This window comes from Dermochelys coriacea, chromosome 1, assembly GCF_009764565.3.
Source record: "Dermochelys coriacea isolate rDerCor1 chromosome 1, rDerCor1.pri.v4, whole genome shotgun sequence".
NCBI lineage: Eukaryota > Metazoa > Chordata > Testudines > Dermochelyidae > Dermochelys > Dermochelys coriacea.
The window spans coordinates 260682297-260698953 of NC_050068.2; the positions used below are offsets into that span (position 1 = coordinate 260682297).

General features: G+C 41.2%; 1 protein-coding gene and 1 long non-coding RNA gene across 4 annotated transcripts in view; both read left to right on the plus strand.

Moving 5' to 3' along the window:
- Positions 1-16657, plus strand: part of ADSL (adenylosuccinate lyase) — a 47080-nt gene that overhangs the window by 12897 nt on the left and 17526 nt on the right. For 2 of the 3 annotated variants that reach the window (XM_038393213.2, XM_043502040.1), the window contains 3 exons: positions 5312-5515; positions 7049-7093; positions 7723-7802. In XM_038393213.2, the coding sequence (XP_038249141.1) occupies positions 5312-5515; positions 7049-7093; positions 7723-7802 (329 nt within the window). The remainder of the gene's footprint in view (positions 1-5311; positions 5516-7048; positions 7094-7722; positions 7803-16657) is intronic. The other variant, XM_043502041.1, reaches the window with a different exon arrangement.
- Positions 7809-10689, plus strand: LOC122457384. The gene is made up of 2 exons (XR_006276904.1): positions 7809-9454; positions 9983-10689. It is a non-coding gene; the product is annotated as an uncharacterized LOC122457384 (long non-coding RNA).

Here is a 16657-nt window from a genome sequence, read left to right on the forward strand (position 1 = left end):
TTGTTAGCCTCCCTTGTCTTCTGGTATGTCTGCTGCAGCTCCTTGGCTTTCATGCAGCACTGCTGGTGATTCCTCTTGTAGCCCTTCTCCATGCCTTGAGCAATCTGCTCATAGATGTCAATGTTTCTACAACTAGATCAGAGCTGTGTCTGCACAGCCTCTTCTCCCCACAGATCCAGGGGATCCAGCATCACCTGTGTACTCCAGCCAGGGGTATGTCTGCAGCATATAGCCGACATGGATGATGGCACACAACAATAGAGAGCTGCTAGGTGTGCTCACCAAGCCAGGCAACCAGGAAAAGGAATTTCAAAAATTGGCAGGCCTTTAAAGGCCAGGGATGGCTTCCTTTCCATTGAGCCCCAGGCAGCAGAGTTCACATCAGTGACCAGAGCAGTCACTCTGGGTCATTGTGGGACAGCTCCTGGAGGCCAGTAGCATTGATGTAAATATTGCAGTGTCTACACTGATGCTGCGTTGACCAAACTACATCAGTCTTGACTCTACGCTGTTTGGAGAGGTGGTGTTAAGTTGGCATAGCGGAGCAGTTACACTGGTGGGAACAAAATTTTAAGTATAGGCACAGCTAGGTTGACGTAAGCTGCCATGTGTCCACCTCCTTGTAAACACCATCTGTATTGCTGCAGAGCCATGGGGGAGAGGTATGATGTTTGTGGGTGTGCAACAGCAGCGTTTCACATGGCACTGCCCTTACCTTGAGTGCTTTTTTTTTTTTTTTTTTTTGTAGCAATTGCAACTGTTTTCTGAGGTTCGTTTCTCTCCTCTCTGTGGAACTGTCTCTGCTCTCATGCCGTGACTGGCTTTTCCATGTGGGTCAGATATTTATGAGCACAGGAGTCTGGATGGATGGATCTTTTCGATAACTGTTTCTGGAGATGAGACTTGAACAGCAGTATTCCTTCCCTAGTAGAGTAAAATACACCAGTGATATATGCTGCTTATTGCATCATATTGCTTACAGAATTGTCTGTGCGCTATGATGCAGAGTTATGGCCATGTAGCCATATATCTTGGCGACAGCACTGTGGGGCCAAGTGACTCTCTTGTTGGGTCTGGATAGTCAAGGTGCTATTGCCCTTCCTGAAGCATATTGTTTTTAGTTCCATTTTGGTAGTAATTAGCTAACGGGTTCTCCAGGAAATCCCTCTGCCTCACCAGCTCTCCCTTCTGGGTTCAATAATACTAGATCCCCATATTTCAAAACATTTCAGCCCGCGGGATTCCTCCTCCTGGAAAGAAAACTGCTTTTAAAATGCTGTGTACCATTGGAGCTTTCTGACTAGTTAGAGGTTTCTGACATCCATATTTGTTAAATACAAAAAAATTACATTAATCTTGAGATCTTCAATTAACAAAAGTCAGTTGATTCAAAAATTAAGGCTTCCGCATCTGAGTTGCATCTGCTAGGTTGCAAATAAGGTACTATGTGTAATAAGATAGAAAGTTAAGAGCATAATCTGTTATCTCAAATATTTCACAATCCATGGGAAATGGCTCAAAAGTGCATTGCAAGCTTGAGTCCTCTAGGTTACACCCCAGGGTTGAGAAACAACAAATATTTAACAAAATCAGGAGTTCTAGAAACCAAGCAGGACTGAATGAAAAAGAACATCTTTCGTAGATTTAGGCCAGAAGAGACCTTCATGTTAATCTAATTTGACCTCCTGCACGCTGCAGGCCGCAGAACCCCACGCACCCACTCCTGTAGTATACTCAGAACATCTGGTTAATTTACTGAAGTCCTCAAATCATGATTCAAATACTTCAAGTTACAGAGAATCCATCAGTTACATTAGTTTAAACCTGCAAGTGATCTGTGTCCCATGATGCAGAGGAAGGCACTTAGGTTTTTTTGCCCCCACTGATCCCTGTGGAAGCCTTTCCCAAAAGTTCACTCCTCTGATGGTTAGGAAATTTTCATCTAATTTCAATCCTAAACTTGTTGATAGCCAGTTTATATCCATTTGTTCTTGTGTCAACGTTGGCACTTAACTTAAATAATTCCTTTCCCTCTCTGGTATTTATCCCTTTCATGTAATTAGAGAGAGCAACTATATCTCCCCTCAGCCTTCTTTTGGTTAGGCTAAACAAGTCAAGGTCTTTGAGTCTCATCTCATAAGGTAGATTTTCAGTTTCTCTGATCATCCTAGTAACTCTTCTCTGTGCCTGTTCCAGTTTGAATGCATCTTTCTTAAACACAGGAGACCAGAATTGCACACAGTATTCCAGATGATGTCTCCATGCTTTGTATAATGGTACTAACACTTCTCTGTCTCTACTGGAAATACTTTGCCTGATGCATCCGAGGATTGCATTAGCCTTTTACGCAGCCACATTGCATTGGTGGCTCATAGTCATCCTGTGATCAACCAGTACATCCTCCTCTGTCACTTCCAATTGATAAGTGCCCAGCTTATAGCAAAAATTCTTGTTCGTCCCAAGTTCCATGAACTTGTACTTTCCACTGTTAAATTTCATCCTATTTCTATTACTCCAATACTCAAGGTCATCCAGATCTTCTTGTATGATATTCTGGTCCTTTTCCATATTGGCAAGTCCTCCGAACTTTCTGTCATCTGCAAATTTTATTAGCACACACCCATTTTTTGTGCCAAGATTATTCATAAAAATGTTAAATAAGATTGTTCCCAAGACCAATCCCTGAAGAGCTCCACCCCAGCCTGACAGTTCACCTTTCAGTATGACCCGTTGTAATTCCCTATTTAGCTAGTTCCTTATCCATCTTTCAATTCTCATATTATCCCCATCTTCTCCAGTTTAGCTAATGATTTCCCAGGTGAAAATTTACTGAAATCCAGATAGATTAAAACTATTGCATTTCCTTTGTCGAAAAAAAACAAAATCCATTATCTTCTTGGTGATCGGGTTGGTCTGACATGATCTACCTTTTGTAAAACCATGTTGTATTTTATCCCAATTGCCATTTACCGCTATGTCCTTAGCTACTTTCTCTTCCAAAACCTTGCATACAATTGAGGCCAAACTAACAGGCCAGTAGTTTCCTGATCATATTTTCCCCCTTTCTTAAAAATAGGTACTGCAGTCACAGGGTACGACCCCCAAGTTTACAGATTCATTAAAAATTCTTGCTATTGGGTTTGTAATTTTGTGTGCCAGTTCCTTAAATATTCTTGGATGGCGATTATCTGGGCCCCCCAGTTTAGTCCCATGAAACTGAGTTTGACTTCCACCTTAGATGTGGCAATTTCTACTTCCATATCCTCATTTCCATTGGTCACCTTGCTACTACTCCTAAACTCCTCATTACCCTTATTAAAAACTGAGGCAAAGTATTTGTGTTGGACCATGCCTAGATTATCTTTAATCTCCACCCATCCTCGGTGTTTAGCCAATCCCACTTCTTTTTCTCTTTCTTTATTTGGCTATAGAACCTTTTACTGTAGGTTTAATTTCCTTTGCAAGGTCTAACTCTGCTTGGCTTTTGGTAGTTCTCACTTTTTTTCTCTATACTTTCTGACCTCCAGCAGGTATCTTTCCCTGCTGATCCATCCAGTCTTCCATTCTTTGTAGGCTTCTGCTTTCTCCTAATAACCTGTTTGAGATCCTTGCCCATCCAGCTTGGGTTGCATCCCTTCCTTATGAATTTTTTTCCCTTTTTTGGGGTGCAGGCTTCAGACAGTTTCTGAAACTGATTTAAGGAAATAACTAGGAATTATTTTCCTTCTCTGCTGCTGCCCTGCCACAGATCCATTTCTGTCCTGTCCCACTGCAATCCGTTCCTTTCTCTCAGTCCTTCACCAGGAGCAGAGCTTGATGCGTCCTCAGGCAGAGCACCATCCACTACCAAAGCAACTCCTTCTAACACTCAGACTTCTCTGTTTAGTGCCTCCATGCAAATCAGCTGTGAGCTCTTGCTGTGATTCAAGGTCTGCAATCTTTTGCTGCCCCAAAGAATTGTGGGATTTGGATGAGTCCCAAAATGTGGATGGGTCCCAGATAGGAAAGGTTGAAAATCACTGAACTAAAAATACAATGTATGAGCCGTGGGGCTGAGTTATTGTTGGTCTTAAATCCTTATCTTTTGATTATCCTGAGATGTGTTTAATCCAGCACTGAAGTTGAGAATTCAGTGTATTTTGTTGCATTAATTCTCTCACTAAAAGGAGAGAGCTGCAGGACAGTGCCAGCAGGTGCCATTTTGCATAAAAATGGAAGTACTGTTAAATTAGGAGAAACTATCTTCTTAACCTTGATAACTTGCACAATTCCATGTTTGAGATTTGTACAAAAGAATAATTGTGTAGACCAGACAATAAGGAATATAGCAAAATACCATCTGCCAGCTCAGACTGTGGGATATGCACTTTTGCACAACTGAAACATACAGTTACATATGCGCATGTGCAAACACCTAGCTTTAAACCTTTAACTTTAAAGGAATGATATCAACTTGCCAGTTAGTCAGTGTTGCGGATTCCTGCTAACTCTCCTGGTTTATTTTATTTTCCCCATTTTAATTTTCCCCTGTTGCTGTATGAAAGATGCACACAAATAGAATGGGAATCCAACTGCCTAATTATACATCTTTAAACTATAGTATTCTAAGGTATTACTTGTAAAACATAGTAGGTAAAATAACTTTTCAAATAAGTATAATTTTTTAAAGTAGCTGTCCCTCTAAAATGACTTTGATTTTTTCGAGCACAGCCTAGTGGCTGTTCCACATGGAATACTAACGGTCTGCTAACTCTGAAATCTGCTACTCTAGTTTTGTGTAAATTAAGTGTGTGGCGGGGGGCCTGGGGAAGTGTAGCAATATTTTTAAGTTACAAGCAACAGAAAATAGAGGGCTTGGTACTTAAATAAAGCAAAGGTTCCCAAACTGTGGACAACTGATGGTCTGTAGAGTTTTGTTGGCAGGTTCACAAGGTGATGCTTCTCCTTTCCAGCCACTAAACTGCGTTAAGAGAAGCTATGATACATTACTTTCCTGAAAGGGCTTTTCCATGACAGCAATTGCTGCTATTGTCACAAGGATGTTATGTAATTGTGGCTCGGAGGGGAATGGTGACCAAGGGACGCTAATATATAGGCTACCCTATTGAAAAAGTTTGAGAACTTCTGAACTAAATCATTGCTACTACTGTCCTATTATGTGGCCTTTTACTCACAAGAATATCTGACAATAATCCAAGAGGAGTTATATGGGGATAAAGTGCGTATTGCTTCTCTCTACATCTGGTTTGGGCTCTTTCTGTCAGAGGGAGATAGCTTTTTTGTTTTTGCTTCCCCCCCCCCCCCCCTTCAGTCACTGGGACTGCCTATCACAGATGAGCAAATCCAAGAGATGGAAGCAAACCTGGATAACATAGACTTCAAGATGGCAGCTGAGGAGGAGAAGAGGTTACGTCATGATGTGATGGCTCACGTGCACACCTTTGCCCACTGTTGTCCAAAAGCTGCTGCTATCATTCATCTTGGAGCCACTTCCTGCTATGTGGGCGATAACACGGTAAAACAGTACTCTGAGTTTGTTCTCTAGAGAGCTGCACTGAACCCATCAAATGCTGCTCACTTGACAGTTTAAAATCAACTTACTTTTAAAAATAAAATCTCCAAATAGAATTTTTTTAAAATTTTATTTAATTTTACTTCTGGAGCTAATTCCCCCTGTTCCAATCTCACTAGAGACTATTTTAGCCAGTGCGAGCTGGAGTTCTAGTTCTCCTAAACACACCAACAGCCGCAGAGCAATGCTGCACTCTTTTGGCATGAAGCAAGAGCTATCCTCAAACAACAGCACTTGTGTGTCATCTGTTGCTTTAAACTAGGGAAACTCACAATCATGTGAGTTGCGCAAAGAAAAAAAGTCTGCATGACCTGTTGGTCATGCCAGTTGGTCACCAGTTCACGGATTTGAGAAATCAAGGCCACTTTTGACATATGCAGATCATGAGGTTTCAATTGTTGTATGGAAAATCTGGATTTCTGGATCTGGTTTCAGTAGTAGAAGAGGTATTCAGGATCAATAGAATGGATAAGAATTTTATATAAACCCCCCTTTCCCCCCACATAATGTCCTGCTCTTCAGTACTTGCTTTTATCAAGGGTTTGGGGGTGGCCTGTACAAAATTAATACAAAATAGTAAAGGAGGACTTGTGGCACCTTAGAGACTAACAAATTTATTTGATCATAAGCTTTCGAGCATAAGCTTACAGAAGTGAGCTGTAGCTCATGAAAGCTTATGCTCAAATAAATTTGTTAGTCTCTAAGGTGCCAAAAGTACTCCTTTTCTTTTTGCGGATACAGACTAACACGGCTGCTACTCTGAAACCATACAAAATAGTGTTATTCCCCGCATGTTGCTGTCTTCCCCGACCCCTCTCAAACTCATCACAACCACTGTTGTTCCTTTTGTTCAATGAGACTTGGTAGTGCACTTTTGCTCTTCTCCTGTGGCAGTCCTGCATTTTGCCTGGATTTTGGCAGCTGCTTTTCCCATGCTATTTGGACTCAGCTATATTTGATTGCTTCAGAGAAGGGAAAAGGAAAGCTCTACTGGAATAGCCAACCTTTTTGAAGTGAAGTCTTGAAACAGCCCTGTAGATCTGTGGCAAGTAGTACCTGCATTTCCATGTGGTGCTATTAGGATTTAGTCTCATTCCCTTGGAGCACTAGGAATTCTACAAAAGCATGATTTCCACCCAAGAGGGTTGGAACAGGATTCATATTGCTCTACAGGCCCCCTTCTGGCTGATTATAGAATCAGTGACATTGATGGACCCTGACAAATATCCAGTCCTCCTTGGCTTAAAGAAGGTCCCTCTTTTACAGCGTTTTGATTCAGGAAAGTGTGAGTTTTAGGATGAGAAATGGAGAGGCTGTTTCTTAGAGATTCCTTGGGAGGGAAGAGCAGTTTAATTATCCATGGCAGCTGTGTGTTCAGAGAGGCCAGAACCACTCCCTCCCACAAATGAGAAAGGGGAGTGAGCAGGTTGCTCTCAAGCAGAGCTGAACTGAACTTTCTTTACTCGTTCCTTCCAGGACCTGATTGTTCTCCGTGATGGGTTCAACCTGCTGCTGCCCAAGGTGAGAGAGAGGTGGTGTGTGCAGCATCCTGCGGGTGGACATAGCTGATGGCCTCTGGGTGAAGGATGTTTATCCTAGTTGGTCTCTGGGTGGGTGCTGGTGAGGTGGAGTTGCTCTGGGACTTGGACACCAGGAAAAATGGAGTGGGTGAGCAGTCTTTAGCTCCATGTGATCTCTTGCCTCCCCCAAGGCCTCTTGATTCCTGAGGGATTGTATGGAAGTGGGAGGGTCTGTTGTGCCGGAAGTGGCTTCATTTTACTTGTCCCAGTCCTGAAAAGAGAGAACTAAATGGTTAACCACTCACCCAGCAGGTGCTAGTGGAGGTGGTAAACAAACTAAACTGGCCATTGTTACAATCTGGTGTAACCATTCCTGTGTCTAAGTTTTATAGAGAGCAAAACTTGTGCATACAACCTCAAGTGACAAATAAACGTGAAGCTTCATAGTGGCTGTAGAAATTGATCTGTTAAGTTGTTCTGTGCTTTTTAATCCGTTCCCCACTGCTGTCATGCTTAAGCATGTGTCAGCGCTGTAGCAAGACAGCTCAAGGTTTGCTTCTAACTTCTCTCTACCTTGCAATTCCTTTTCTGACTCTCTGCCTGTTTTTTCCCATCCCCCACTCTCATCAGCTTGCCACAGTGATTAGCCGGCTGGCTGATTTTGCTGAGCAGTATGCTGCCTTACCTACCCTGGGTTTCACTCACTACCAGTAAGTAGCCCAAGAACTTTTCCTTTAATTTCGTAGTCTACTTGTTTAGATGGAGGGTGCTGCTGCTGCCAGTTCTCACATTTTCCCCCTCCCCCCCGCCCGGATCAGTTGAGCTCTCTACCCTATGTCTCAAGATCCAGCAGCACTGAGTTTGAAAAAAGGGATCGAAGGCTTGTCTCCTTTTACACTAGGCAACTGAACCGCAGCTGTCTGCAATTGCTCCCTTTGAACCTGTGCTAAAAACAATGTAACTGCTAATGTAAATGGTACAAAACCACTGTTCCAGAAAGCATGGTTGGGACTTATACCAAACTTGTGCTTGGATACCAAGTTCCTGTGACACTTCCTCTCTATACTGTCACTTAATCTATTTTCAGTTCAGAACAGCAGTTCAGAAAAACCTATTGCTAGGAGCTGTTCGATTCATTAACATAGAGAGGACTTCATATGAATGAGGCTTGCTTTTGCAGATTGAACATGGTTCAATCATGTAGTTATAACTACAAGACCTGTTAATTCTCATGTTTCAAGGCAGGGTGGATAAAAATCAATGCTTTTTTAAAAAAAAAAATTAAAATTTGTTTAAATTATTTTTCCTTTTAATATAAAAAATTTAATATAAATGTGTTTAGGCTTAAATTTATTATAGTCTCTTAAAACATTTAAATATGCTGAATCCATGAGCCTCTATCAAAAACTTTGAGTTAAAGACTGCTTCTGTATATAAAGAGAATCTGGGGGGGGGAGGAATTTAACTTTTGAGGTTAATAAATATGGCACAGTAGGTCATGTACTGTATTAAGGGCTTGATCCTGTGGGGGATCCAGGGGCTGTGCTACTGAGTGAAGAGACTTGACAAAGTTATCACAGGCATTGGGCCCAGCCTCTGACTCCACGAGACACCATCATGTATCTCATCAGGCACATCCACTGAACCCATCTGGGTGGTTTCAAGCTCCCACTTTATAGCTTCTCCCCACCTGAGCTTTGGCTCAGTTCTCAAATTATGAATATTTATACTCCAACCACCAGCTCATGGAAAACACTGATCTGCCTAATAACTACCAGCCCTTGCTTCTGGATGGTTCTGGGCACTTCAGGTAAATGGCCTTGCTCTGTCGACTTGCATGTGCACATGGACAGATACAAAAAGAAATCCATTAACTTCTCAACTGCCTCCCTCTCTGTGTCTAAACAAATAAAATATTGCAGTGCAACAGGCACATGGGTTATGTTACCAGAAGTCTTGGATTGTTGGTTCTTTTGTTTTTCTGGGGTAGGAGTAGGGTAAGTGAGATATGTAATGAGAGAGAAGGAGCAGAGTATGCAACCAGAAAGGCGCAACACTTGTCAAAGTAGGACACTGGGAAGAAGGGGCAACATTCTTCAGTGTAGCTTCTAGTGTTGATTTCAACACCTATGAACTGGAGGGGGAAAAAACTGCCATGGCTGCAAGTTGTAAAAAAGAACCTGTTTGGGAATATATTTCAAGAAATTCCTGTACCTCTGGGCGAAAAAGTAACTCATGGCAACTGTGAATGGTGCAAGAGAGATGCAAGGCCTAGTTGCCAGAATGAAACAACATTATGAAAATTGCTTCTCAGAAGACAGTGACTTTGAAGATGATGTACTTGAACAATCTGGATCAGCTGGTTAGTAAACTTATTTTTACACCATTTTTATGGGCTGCCTTCCATGTTTCACTATGCTAATAATGATGATTAGATTATTGTCATAAATTTGTGTTTTTGGTGGATTACTTATGAATTTCAAAATGTTTGTTCAAAATATAATCGGTACGTTAGTTTGTTGTGGGAGTGTTTGTCAATTAAATTTTTACTATTACTACTGGACGTTGGAAATTATTTTTGTTTCGTATAATCAAATATCCTAGGTGAATATTTCCTCTTTAAAAGTAAAGTTTTATTCGTCATTTATGAATTTTAACATTTAAAATGTTTTTTTGTTTGATATGTTGCTAGAGATAAGGGTTTAAATAGATTAAGATTTGTATAATTGACTAATTGTTTGCCCTATAAAACTGAGTTTAGAATAAATACCATTTAAACAGTGGTACAGACAGCTGCAGTAGGAGAAAGTCTTTCATTTACAATCTTTTTAAAGCAGTGCCGTTAGTAATAACGAGTGCGTGAGGGTGACTTTTTTACCTTTTGTTTCAGGGTCCCTGCTTAGACATAAGGAGTTATGAATGTCCATCATCTGCAATGTCCATAATTTCAGTGTCATCTGCTGTTACCACCAACAGTGCTGCAACTAAACATAATTCAGACAGTAAATTAACTGCACCAAACATGCTTTCTTCATCATAATCCAGTTAAGAAAGGCATGAATTTGCCATCGGGACCAGCAAATTCCAAGAAGACTCCATAAATGAAAAGATTGCACAGTTCTCCCTTTCATGATGTTCAGAACAAATATTTCATTGACATGGTTCAATCATTACAAATATGGTACACTCCATCTAGCAGAGCAGACATTGCTGAAAGGTTGTTGTGAGAAGGACATGAAACAGTGTGCAAAAAACATTGATGGGGAAATTAGTTAAGCTGAGTCCTGATGCATGGAACAGCATACACAGTGCTCCAGTAATATGTGCTTGTATGACAACAGAGATAGGGTTGTCTCTTACAGAAACAATTGATACAGCAGGAAATGCCCATGCAGCAAATACTTAAAAGAAGTATCAGTAAAAGCTACAACAAACTGTGAACAAAATTCAAGTGTCAAGTATGTAGCGTTGTCACAGGCAATGAGGCAAATGTAGCAAAGATGAGAAGAAATCTAGAAGATAGTGATGGGAACCTGAAACTTATGACGTATGGGTGTGCGGTGCTCATTTGATGCATCTTTTAGCTAAAGAGTTGCATACAACTTCAAGAATAAAGGAAAAAGTAGTTAAAGTTGCAAAATGCTTTCATAACAACCACTTTGCTCCAGCTTCACTGAAGAGAATAGAAGCATTTAAACTAATTCTCCCTCAAGATGTATGATGGAAGTCAGTGATTGACTGTTTTGAGCTGTTTATTTAGAACTAGCCTATTCTGAAGATAATTGTGAAGAAAATTGAGACAAAATAGATGGAAATCTCACAGTCAAAGTATTCAACATTGGACTAAAAGGAAATGTAGAAGATTTGATAAATATACTGAAACCTATTTTCATAGCCTTGGACAAACTACAGAAAGATTGCTGCTGAATTGCTACTACTGTTAAAATTTGGAAAGAACTTTGAGATATCGAAGAAAGAAATACCCAGCACCAAAATTAAATTTTAGGCAGTAAATCGGATGGATCAAGCATTTACTCCACCTCATTTTCTTGCCAGTATTCTCAACTGAAAGTACCAGGTAGATACCAAGCTGCTGAAGAAGATGCTGCTATGACATGAGCATTGAATAATCACCCATCAATCTTGCCAGCCGTAATAAATTTCAGGGCTGGAAGTGAACCATTCAAACAGTACACATTTTATGATGCTTTAAAGAAAGTTACACCATTGAACTGGTGGAAGTCACGAGCTAAGCACTGGAACCAGAGTCTGTTGAAGCGCTAAATCACCTTTTGACACCAGTAGCCTCTTTTGCAGGCACAGAGAGAATATGTTCTTCCTTTGGACTAATTCATTCAAAGTTAAAATTGATTGGGAGTTGAAAAAGCAGAAAAAATTGTCTCTTCCAATCTAGGAATAAAAATGAGGAGGGAGGGCATAAAATTTACTAGTTTTAAAAGTTTGAAGGACAGCCTAAGTAATTTAGCAGACTGTTGTCTCATTTTCAAGAGACTTAGGCTGTGTCTACACTACAAAGATAGGTCAACCTATATTAGGTCGACTTACAATCCTTGGGTCTGTGGTGCACATCTTCACCAGGAGCGCTTCCACCGACCTAAGAGGAGCAGTGTAGGGATCTAAGAGCCTGGTCTAGGGATCTGAGAGCCTGGTCTTGGTTCCAATGGGAGCCTGGCTGCCCCACAGGCTCCCGGCAGGCTGCCACCTCCCCATTCCTCACGATGAGTGGGAGGGAAGCCACTGGGGACTTCTTGCCTCCCTGTTCCCCGCTGGGAGCAGGAGGGAAGCCGCCTCAGGCTCCGCTGTGAAATTGACAAGAATGACAGCTAACGGCCAATCTAAGGAACGCAGACTACAACGTCTTAACTACAACAACGTAAGCCCTGCACCTCTAGTTAAGGTGGTTTTATTATGTCAGCATAGCAGGGGAGTTACAATGGCAGGAGGAGCATTTCGGTGTGTACACCTCTACGGTTTTGTCAACAAAAGCTTACTTCTCTCAACAAAACTGTGTACTGTAGACAAGGCCTAGGGCGAGTAGTAATTTAAGCTCCAGTCACTTTCACTTAGGTATATTTGAAAACTTTCCCAGGCTGACTTGAAATACTCAGCTTAATTCACTGGCTACAATTAATCCCTCTATTCCTTTAGTACATCATTTGGTTATAAACGTGAAACGTGTTTTGATAAGAGAAGTTTATATATCCAAAACATTTAAGGTTTTATTTAATTAAATTTTATATGTTGTTTGTTTAATTAAACCAGTTATCATCCTAATGCAGCTTGACACAAATCATGAGCAAAAAGTTACAGAGGTGGGAAAACTACGACCCGCGGGACCCTCCTGCCCGGCCCTTGAGCTCCTGGCCCGGGAGGCTAGTCCCCAGCCCCTCCCCTGCTGTTCCCTCTCCCACACAGCCTCAGCGCAACACGCCACCGGCGCAATGCTCTGGGCAGTGCAGTTGCAGAGCCGTGGCCTGACCCGGTGCTCTGGGTGGCACAGATGTAGCGCCTCCAGGCAGCGCGGTAAGGAGGCGGGGGGGCTGGATAAGTGGGCAAAGTTTGGGGGCTGCGGTCAGGATCAGGGGTGTGGAAAGGAGCCAGGGCGGTCAGAGGGCAGGGAACAGGGGGGTTGGATGGGGTAGGGGTCCTGGGGGGGCCAATCAGGAATGAGAGGGGAGGGTTGGTGGGAGGTCCAGAGGTGGTCAGGGAGTAATGGATGGGGCAGGAGTCCCGGGGGAGCTGTCAGGGGGCAAGAAGCAGGGGGGTCAAATAGGAGGTGGGGGCTGGGCCACACCTGGCTGCTTGGGGAGACACCGCCTCCCCTAACCGGCCCTCCATACAATTTTGGAAACCTGATGTGGCCCTCCGGCCAAAAAGTTTGTCCGCGTCTGATCTAGTAAATAAGCAATATATCACTTACTATTTTCTAACATACTAAAAATGTATAATAAAAATCTGAAAATATTTGTTTTGCTTAAATAAACATATATAGTTATAGTGTACTCTCCTAGGTAGCAAAAAGATGTACTGAACGTGGTGTAAAGGCTCTATTTAGTTGTAAATCATGTTTTAAAGGCTATATCAACCAATGAGAATGCACCTTTCTTTAGAAAATAACTGAAGTACAAATGGAAGAGTTGATTAACATTGATAATTTAAATTGAAGCTTTCTACTTGGTGACTTAAATTGCTGATTTAAATCTATGCACCCCGTTCTAGGGCATAAGCAGATTACTATCTGGAAATATTTCTCCCATGTTATAAGATTGACACAAATCTCTGAGCAAACAGTTAAGTATCTAGTACAGAGGTGGGCAAACTACGGCCCACTGGACCCAGCCCCAGATACAACATTCTGTATCATGGAAGGCTTATGCCTTTTCTGTGGTACATCTGGCATTGGCTACTGTCAGGGGCTTGGATTGTTCTAGAATGGCAGTTTCTCTCTGTTGCTTTAGAGAATATGGTTCATTTGAGAAGAATCAAGACCTGTACAAGAATGTTGCTGAAAATGTGGGTTAATCTGCTGCTGCCAGGGATGGCAGTTGTTTACTCTCAGAACTTTACACTATGGACCTTGATTTAAATCTTATTTTTCCACTAGTGGATGTGGTGTGGGACAGCAGAGACAGGGAAGGTTAGGACACTTCATACCCAGATCTAATGTCCTTATTGCATAGGATATCACTCCTGAAGAAGAGTGAAGAAAGCATCAATCCAAGTGTGACCCTAAGAGCCCCTTTATACTAACTGGCAAAGGGCACCCTCAACACACTGTGGTCAGAATATTTAGCCATGGTGTCTTTTAATGTATCACATAAAAATTGGTGACACACTGGTCATGAATATAATTGTGCAGTTTACATACGGTTTATGTATAGAGAGTTATGTATTTATACTGGAAATAAGTTCTTGAAAAATGTTTTGGAAGCAGTGAATAAACAAATCTGCCTTCAACAAAGGAATGTGGATCTGCCTGGCTTGATTACAGGCAGATGACAATGCAAGTACATTTACATATAAGGTAAACAAAGCAATGAAGCTAACAAGTGGTGGCAGACACAGCCTGGTGAGCACATTGAGGGACACATGAAAGTCTGAACCCCCAGGGAGGTTTCTTGGCTCTTCAGGCAACGACAGTAGACTTTGGGAAATACAAGGAGAGCAAAAAGACATTCTGTTTATCCATTACATAGGGAACAAAGGGGATAGCAGTCTCTGATTCTGTTAACTTTGGATCCTTCTGTCAAAAGGGCTGGAGATTCTAGTAGCTTGATGTAAGTGAGAAAGCTGTTTAGACAAAGATTATAGCTTGCTAAAATTGAGTCTTGGACACTGAAAAGCATGTTTCGTTTTGTTTGTAACTATTTCCTTGTTTTTTCTACTTAGTATCACTTAAATCTCTGTTCTTTTTATTAATAGCTTATAGTAAAACTAATAAGTTTATCTCAGAGCTGTCATATTAAGGTAAAGAGTGTCTTTGAGTGCTGGTGTATGTATGTCATCACTGTCCTTGAGCATCAGAACTAGGAAAGGGCCAGTGTGACATCATCCCCCTCTCCTGCCAACCCCCCAGTCTCTTGTATTTGCTCAGCTTAAGTTATGTGTGTGTATTCATAGATTCATAGATACTAAGGTCAGAAGGGACCATTCTGATCATCTAGTCTGACCTCCTGCACAGCGCAGGCCACAGAATCTCACCCACCCACTCCTATGAAAAACCTCACCCATGTCTGAGCTATTGAAGTCCTTAAATCATGGTTCAAAGACTTCAAGGAGCAGAGAAACCTCCCTCAAGTCAACCATGCCCCATGCTACAGAGGAAGGCAAAAAACCTCCAGGGCCTCTCCAATCTGCCCTGGAGGAAAATTCCTTCCCGACCCCAAATATGGCAATCAGCTAAACCCTGAGCATATGGGCAAGATTCACCAGCCAGATACCCAGGAAAGAATTTTCTATAGTAACTCAGATCCCATCCATCTAATATCCCATCTCAGGGGATTTGGCCTATTTACCCTGAATATTTAAAGATCAATTACTTACCAAAATCCCATTATCCCATCATACCATCTCCTCCATAAACTTATCGAGTAGAATCTTAAAACCAGATAGATCTTTTGCCCCCACTGCTTCCCTTGGAAGGCTATTCCAAAACTTCACTCCTCTGATGGTTAAAAACCTTCATCTGATTTCAAGTCTAAACTTCCTGGTGGCCAGTTGATACCCATTTGTTCTTGTGTCCACATTGGTGCTGAGCTGAAATAATTCTTCTCCCTCTCCTATATTTATCCCTCTGATATATTTATAGAGAGCAATCATATCTCCCCTCAACCTTCTTTTAGTTAGGCTAAACAAGCCAGGCTCCTTAAGTCTCCTTTCATAAGACAAGTTTTCCATTCCTTGGATCATCCTAGTAGCCCTTCTCTGTACCTGCTCCAGTTTGAATTCATCCTTTTTAAACATTATTGATATCAAGCATAGTCCTGGGAATAGTTACTGAACCATTGCCACAGATCCAGCAGGGGGAGCATTCAATTTTTTTTTTTTAAATCTTCTGGAAATTGTCACAGGAAATGGAAAATTCACTGGATAAGTGGACTTAAGTATATACCACCATCAGTACAACAATATTTAAAAGTAGATCAGATTTCTGTGTCCAAGTAACTCCTTGTGAATGGAAAACAGAATCATGGAACTGAGAAGATTTTTGGGAGGGCTGGGGAGGAAACCTATTAAGTTACATCTTGCTCAGCTAATGCAAGATTTCTCCATCCAGTTTATTCTCCATACCACTGCCCTGGCTAGTTTTAAATGCCACAAGCAATGGAGTTTCAGTAATTTCCAAAGAGTGATCTAATACGCCTTGCAGTTAGGCAATGTCTCTTGATAACTATACTAAATTTCCTCTTGGATCAGTTGAATTCAATTAATCCAATTCATACCCTCTTGTGCATACAGTGAACCATTCTTCTTCTTTGCTGTCTGCTCCCTTCAAATTCCTGTTGGCTGTGATCATATTCTTAGTTGTCACTTAGGCAAGATGTACATTTTTTAGTGGTTTTTTTTCTAACAACTCTTTATTACATTTTTTTTAAAATATCCACACACAGAAAAACATACAAACTATAAAGAACTTCTCATAATATATTAACCATTTGCTACCTAACCTTAACTATTACCTGAAATATTTAATTATATATATTCTGAACAGTTAAATTATAAATCATTTGTATTATACAATTTACGAAAACAATTTTGATTATAAAAATCCAACTAGTTAAAGTAAAATTATTAAAATAAGGTAAAGAATAGAAGCAACATTCAGAAGAAGGGGATAGAGATGGTGAAGAGGGGGAACTAAGAGGAGGGCCCATGCAGTTAATAGGATCATTCAGATACTAACAGGAAAGCATCCCATATAAAAGAATTTTTTCAGTATACAATTCTTCCTGTAGTTGCCAAGCTTATTATGTCTGTGCTCTAGTCTTCAGTTGTTGGCTGCTTTTTGGATTTCCATTTTTGTAGTACATGTTTAGCTTGTAAC